At 40.9% G+C, this 7,253-nt stretch overlaps 1 protein-coding gene across 1 annotated transcript; it reads left to right on the top strand.

Moving 5' to 3' along the window:
• Positions 1-286: 286 nt before the first annotated feature.
• pierce1 (piercer of microtubule wall 1) lies at positions 287-6,810 on the top strand. Its single transcript, XM_079342975.1, has 3 exons — positions 287-441; positions 5,625-5,703; positions 6,556-6,810. The coding sequence occupies exons 1-3, from the start codon at positions 347-349 to the stop codon at positions 6,745-6,747; spliced, it is 366 nt and encodes a 121-aa protein (XP_079199101.1). The 5' UTR covers positions 287-346; the 3' UTR covers positions 6,748-6,810.
• Positions 6,811-7,253: the final 443 nt, after the last annotated feature.

Raw genomic sequence — 7,253 nt, 5'->3', positions numbered from 1 at the left:
TTACATTCATAACAATAGACCATATTGAATAGGAAAAAGTTGAGAATAATGCGATAAAAATCAGATCAGCCAAATTGTTTTTCTTCTTCTTTACAGTTGCCTGCCTCTAGTTTATTCTGCGTGTTTTTGTATGTGCTCAGATGGAGTTAAATAGTAATAATAATTGATTAAAATTGATTCATTTAATTCTTAATTAAATGTATTATTATTTAAGAGTTAGTTACAGACGCATTATTTGGAAACACACAAAAAGAGAACGAGCAGCCAATGAGCAGTGAGTGACGTCACGAGTCGCTTAGCAACTGTTGTGTTGTATGTGACTGCGGTCCTGAAGTCCGGGTCAGTCATGACGGATCAGAAAGTCCGGACGTGCGATGTCTACAGAACGGACCCGAACCTGCCGTCCAGGTTCAACAACCCCGACTGTTTCAGTGGATACAGGTAAATTATTACATCTTAAATATACAGGCCTACTCTAATTCAAGGCATAAGCGGTATGAGGACAAAATCGACAAGTGTCCTGCTTGTTTCACTTGTTAGAGGAGGGATTGAGGGATACTGGAACAATGTCTGCCTTGCTAGCTTTCTTTTCACGAATTCGCCTAAAAAAGTAGTTGATTAGGTCAGGATCTTAGGTTGAGCAGGGGGGAAAATAACTATTTACATTTAGCCTACCTGTTACTGTTTGACTTTCTTGTTTTTGTATACCTATAGGCCTGCTTGTGTGTGTGTGTGTGTGTGTGTGTGTTTGTTTGTTTGGGGGTTTTTTTTCAGTATTTTTGTGAAATTCCTGAAAGCTCATTTTGGGAAAGCAAATTCTACATTTTGAATAGCCTATAAGGAGTAAAAAGCCTTCTGTCCATGCTATGTGAAAATGGCCAGCTGATTGGTTTAAGGTACCAAATGAAAGACAGAGCCTATATACTGTATCACCAAAATCTGCTGACACTCAAGACAGAGATGAATGAGTCAGATCAAAATGTGGTCAATAGAAGGACACTGGACTGTTGATTTACACGAGGGCAGCACAAACCCAGATCTACAGTACATCCATTAAAGTTTTATTTATGAAAACAATTACTATTATGTCTCGGCGGACTTAAAAGATCATTTTATGAAATGTAAAACAAGTACAGCTGTTTACATTGTTTGCTTGTAAAGTAAAGTAAAGTAAAATGTATTTATATAGCACTTTTCGCAGGCAGAGGCCACAAAGTGCTTCACAAACAGGGTTTAAAAACATCACAAGCAATACACAGACAGTACAAAAATCATAGCAGCCCTAAAAGAGACTAATTAAAAGCCTGGACAAATAAAAACGTTTTCAGTTGACTCTTGAAAGTGACAACTGAATCAATTGAGCGCAAGGATGATGGAAGTTCATTCCAGAGGCTCGGAGCAACGACCTGGAAAGACCGGTCACCTCTAGTGTGATAATGAGCTCGAGGGACCTTCATCAGGTTCTGATCCATAGACCTCAGCGCTCGCACAGGAGCGTAAAGCTGGATCAGCTCACTAAGGTAAGAGGGAGCCTGACCATGTAGGGCTCTGAAGGCCAGAACCAGGATTTTAAACCTGAACCTAAAAGACACTGGCAGCCAGTGAAGGTCTTTCAGAACAGGGGATATGTGGGACCTCCTATTTGTGCGGGTCAGAATTCTTGCTGCAGAATTTTGAATTAATTGCAGTCTAGAGAGCTCTTTCTTGTTAAGACAAGAAAACAAACTATTGCAATAGTCTAAACGTGAAGACACAAAGGCATGGATAATGAGCTCCAAATCATTCTGCGAAACCATGTTTCTAAGTTTGGAGATCTTCCTCAGTTGAAAGAAGCAGTTCCTTGACAGCTGTTTACAGTGCTGGACTAAAGACATGTCTTTGTCGAAAATAACTCCCAGGTTTCTAAGACTAGGCTTCACGGACTGGCCTAGGTCCCCCCAAGAACTGCTTAATCCCTGGAATTGAGTCATCAGGGGCGAGAATCAATGTTTCTGTTTTCTCAGCATTGAGCTGCAGAGAATTTTCGCTGAGCCATTGTTTGATTTCCATCAGACAAAGACGTAGGGAGCTCAGCTTCTGGATCTCGGACGGCTTAAAAGAGCAGTACAGCTGGATATCGTCAGCAAATAGGTGGAAAGAAACATCATCGAACCTTCGTATGATCTCTCCTAGAGGGATCAAATACAGCAAAAACAAGACAGGACCCAAGACGGAACCTTGAGGCACACCACACAGCAGGTCCGCAGACTCCGACCTTATTTGGTTGGCTGTTACATTGAAGCTTCGTCCAGTTAGATAAGAAGAGAACCATTTTAGAACTGAACCCGACAGTCCAACTTGATCCCTCAGTCTTCTCAGCAGAATCTGATGGTCTACAGTGTCGAAAGCTGCGGACAGGTCCAAGAGAACCAGGACCGTGAACTTTCCAGAGTCAGCAGCCATCATAATGTCGCTGGACACTTTCAGTAAGGCCGTTTCCGTGGAGTGTTGCTTACGGAAACCGGACTGAAGCGGTTCATGGATGCTGCTTTGATCCAGGAAAAGGGTCAACTGATTACAGACCACCTTCTCAAGGATCTTTGACATGAAAGGGAGCTTAGAAATAGGCCTAAAGCTATTAAGATCTGTTTGGTCTAGGCCTGCTTTTTTTAGTAATGGCTCCACTATGGCATGTTTGAATGCAGTAGGAAACACACCAGTGGACAAAGACAGGTTAACCATTTTGGTCACACACGGGCCGATTTCCCCAAACACTTTTTAAAAAGCCTACAGGGAAGGACGTCAGATGAGCAAGAGGAGGGCTTCATCTTAGACACCACTGCTGAAATATCAGCAACCGTCACAGTCCTAAACAAGGACCACAAGCTGGAGACAGGCTCAGAAACAGCAGGGGTAACACGAAGAGGGGGCGGGATGTTGTCCTTGATTATCTTTATCTTGTTTGTGAAGAATCTCAAAAAGGCATTGCTGTCAGCTTCACAAAACACGGGGGTAACTGGGGCAGCAGGACATACAAGTGAGTTTATCGTTTCAAATAACACTTTGGGGTTTTTCTTATTTAGTGCTACCAGTTGGTGGATATACTCGGATCTGGCATTTTCGACCATCACATTGTATGAAGACACAAGGTCCTTGAGGTAGAGCCTGTGCACCTCAAGGTTAGTGGATTTCCACAGGCGTTCAGTCTTTCGACATAGTCTCTTTAGATTTAGGATGTCTTCATTAGTCCACGGGCGAGCTTTTTCCCTGGTAGAGGAGTTTGTTTTAACAGGAGCCACCTGGTTCAGAATTTCTACACAGTGATTGTTAAAACAGTGAGTGAGATCATCCACATCGAGACAGTTCATGACCAAGACAGGATCAAATAAATGAGAGAAACTATCTGCAGTATTAGCAGTGATAACACGCCTCTGAGACCTGACTGTTGAAGGCTTGGGCTCAGGACAAAAGTGCAGATCAAACAGAACAAGACTATGATCACTCAAATGAACATCATTTACAGACAGGTTTAAAATGTCTAGGCCAAGCGTAAAAACTAAGTCTAAAATATGGCCTTTTTGGTGAGTGGGCTCAGAAACATGCTGCTCAAAATTAAAAGTTTCAGTCAATGTTAGAAGTTCCATTGCAGGGGAAGATGAGCTGTCATCAACATGAAGGTTAAAATCCCCAAGGATTAAAACAGAGTCCAGCTTTATAATAGAGGACAAGAAGTCACTAAAATCCTTTAAGAAGACAGCGGCAGGGCCAGGAGGACGGTAGATCAACACACAGTAAAAAGGGGATGAGGAACCCATCTTAACCATCTGTGATTCAAACGAAGAGAAATCTTGGGACTGGATCAGTTTGCATTTTTGGACCTCCCTGTGAACAATGGCCAGGCCACCACCACGACGACAGGGGCGGGGCTTCCCGACAGCAGAGCAGCCAGGTGGACAGAGATCATTTAAATGAATGAACTCTTCATCTCTCTGCCATGTCTCTGAAAGACACATAATATCCAGGTTTTCTCTTGTAAAAAGATCGTTTAGTGAATGAGACTTGTTCGCAATTGAACGAGCATTCAATAGGCCGACATGGATTGACGTCTCGGAGGTAGTGTCCGTGTTGAGGAGCGGGATTGGACGAAGGCACATCCAGCGGTCACGTGAGCTCCAGCTGGTCCATGCTGGAAAAGCCGGCATAAACACGGAAGTAGGCGATGGCGATGAAAACCCCTGACCATGGCTCCAGCACTGCGAAGGGTCCAGGACAGTTGTTGAAGTGCGGGCAGGCGGCAGCGAGGACACGCTGACGCACACATCGAGGAGAGGGATCTGGCGCAGGAACCGAGCGTGGTCCCGGCAGCCGAAGACGACGGAGCCCCCGTGCGCCGCAGCACGTCTTCGCTTTACTTGGATACCGGACCGAGAGCCTCTTTTTCTGGATCTCCTGGATCTCCTGCGGGTCTTTCCCGGCACCCGATACAGCATCAAGTAGTCCTGTGAGTCGGGATGGATTTCAAACGGAGGCGGAAATGCCTGTTTGTAACGGTCCCAGGTATGAAACATGTCCTCCAATGACACTTTGATACGAAATAAAGAGTCCCGATCATAGGTTAGTAAAGCCAGGACACTTCCATTTGTCATCTGGGCTGCTAAGATCACATATAGTGAAACAATAATCATCAATAATCTACAAAATAGAGAGCGAGCCGTGGCACTGCCAGTCACAGGCGCCAGTACGGTTTGAACGTAAACAACACACTGGTGCTTGTGATGATAAGAAAGATGAAATCTTTTTCTGCATATTTTCTGTATATGCTTATGGCAAGACAAATGATTAAAACAACATTTACATTTGTATTGAACTTGATTTGCCTTTGAGGTATAAAAATCCGTCCACAGTTCATAAAATGCACAAGGAAAGCTGCCTTTTCATACTGTTTCATCAACACGCAACAAAATTCGTTCTACAAATTTAGTGTAGTGAAAAGTTTAAGTCCCAAATTAATAAAAAAAAATAGAAAAAAGCTTTAGTCCAAAGCCCATGGAAAAAAATGCATTGCAACACATTGAATTAAGTTAACAAGGGTGTGATCCCTGCACCCTGTGAGTCCTCTTTACTATGTCTTTACTTTATGTTCATCATTCTACCTTTTTTTAGCTGGCTGTTAGGGAAAGGTTAAACCCTGACCAAAGTCAGCCAGACAGAATATTTTTAAAATAATTGATTGACTTGCACACATCAAGAGGTTGGGAACCACTAATGTGGTACATAAACAACACTGCAAGGTTCATCATTTTCATTATTAGTAAAGCCAAATTAGGATTGTCCCCAAATTATTCTATTCACCTAGCATTTAGTAGACACTTTTATCCAAAGCGTAACTGAGTAAGTACCACACAGCAAGGATGAAGAAAGGAGGAAACAACGTCATTTGAAAAGTTGCAAATGAACAGCCGTAAGTCTGATCAATCTCAGGTGCTGATAGGCCATGTAGAGGCAAAGCACTTTTTTTTAAAGTTAATATATACACTGATGTACACTGTTAATATATACAGCTAGATGTTGTGTCATGAAATATGAAAATATGGTCTTTTTGATAACAATACTGCAGCTAAACCTTTGCTGTCTGTCTTTTTCAGTCAGAAAAAGATTCACCCACTTTATCGAACATCAAATCAAATCTATGGCAGCAAGAAACCAACTGTGCACGAGATGCAGGTGAGCTATGCAAGTGATAAAAACAGACAGATGGAATCAGTTGTTTGATGGTCAAATAATGTGTTTCTGTTGGTCTTTTTATAATGTTTTTCATTTAAATTTAAAAGCAGGGTTGGTAACTTTCTCCAGATACACATTTTTAGATTTTGGTTGTAATTGAGGTCCTGATAGAAATTAATAATTCATGTGCTCTGAAAAAGGAATAACGAGAAGCTGTCATCTGTAGCAGCAGTAAGTAGGTAAAAATTAGACCAGTGTCTGACACGAGGTACCGATCTCCCAGCTCATTCTTTACCCCATGAGTACACAAGCACACACACAATGCACATCATCAATACAGTGAGTTCATCGTTGATTGTTGTGCGTAGTAAAATAGTCAAGTTTCTTTTATAACATCTAATATGACAAAGTTTAGTGTTTACTTAACGCTGAACAACGTTTTTTCTACACAATGCAAGCGAAGAGCTGAGGTCCACCTCTGGAGCAACAGTGCTTTTGCATGTAAGTGAGGGGCGTGGCTTTTGAGGGAGTGCAGAGAGGGGATGAGTGCAGATGGAGCACTGAGGGAATGCTACTTCAAAATCCTGATTTTTGAAAATGTCAAACCCTGCCTTTAAACAAACATAGAGGAATATTTTAAAAAGAAAGTTTTTGTTGTTTCAAACTGAAACATTTGAAACAATACAGTATTCATGTCTTAAGTGTATCGTTCATATTGTATAATTAGAATAAACTTTCAGTCTGAGTGAGCAGCTGAATATGATTAATAACAAACTCTTAAATGTGTCATTATGTGTTTCAAACAGAAGCATTAAAGGTGTTTAAAGGGCCAGTACTGTCTGTGTGTTTCAGACCCAGTTTAAAGGGACCTCTCATCAGTTTTCAATGGCTTTGCTGCACAGTGGGATGTACTGCGATAATGGCTTCAATACATCCCTGGAAACGGGCATGGTGACAACTTCCGCTTCAACCCAGAAAAGAAGAGAGGACATCCATAACTACCGTCACTGTTTAAATCAATGCTCTGATGGAAACAAGGGATGAAACAGTTGTTAATTGTTCTGCTGTTCAAGTAAAACTCAAAATATCTGAACTGATGCATGTGCTGCTACTTGATTGATTAATGCTACTCTGACTACAAAGGTATACAAATTAAAACCACAACACTTTCCCCCATTCAAATCTTCCCTGAGTAGAGATTCTGCATTTTGCATAATATCTGAGTAGAGATTTATTTTTAAATAAATAAATCATTAACATCATAAATCAAAAATATTTAAATGGATGTATCTTATAGGCAAAATAATTAGATTTAACATATTAAGATGTTTAATGAAATTATATTGTTCAACTACAAAATCAGAAGAAAGTCATGAAATGTTAGTCTGATATTTGTCTCATGAATGACATTACATTTGAAAAATCTGATGTATTTCTATTATATTTTGTATAAAAAATGTGTGTCTTGAATATCCTTTTTCTTCTTCTCTTACTGAATTGTTAATTTTTTTTTTCAAACACTGTGTGTAAGTGTGAGTTTGTGTGTCAGA

This window comes from Symphodus melops (genome assembly GCF_947650265.1).
Source record: "Symphodus melops genome assembly, chromosome: 1".
Taxonomy (NCBI): Eukaryota; Metazoa; Chordata; class Actinopteri; order Labriformes; family Labridae; genus Symphodus; species Symphodus melops.
Note: the sequence above shows the minus strand (reverse complement) of the source record. Positions and strands in the feature narration are given on the sequence as shown.

Bases quoted from the DNA above. Each gene is read 5' to 3' on its own strand.
- pierce1 (XM_079342975.1), top strand. From the start codon at position 347: ATGACGGATCAGAAAGTCCGGACGTGCGATGTCTACAGAACGGACCCG. The intron at 442-5,624 runs GTAAATTATTAC...TGTCTTTTTCAG, and splicing joins GACTGTTTCAGTGGATACAG to TCAGAAAAAGATTCACCCAC. The intron at 5,704-6,555 runs GTGAGCTATGCA...TGTGTGTTTCAG, and splicing joins CAACTGTGCACGAGATGCAG to ACCCAGTTTAAAGGGACCTC.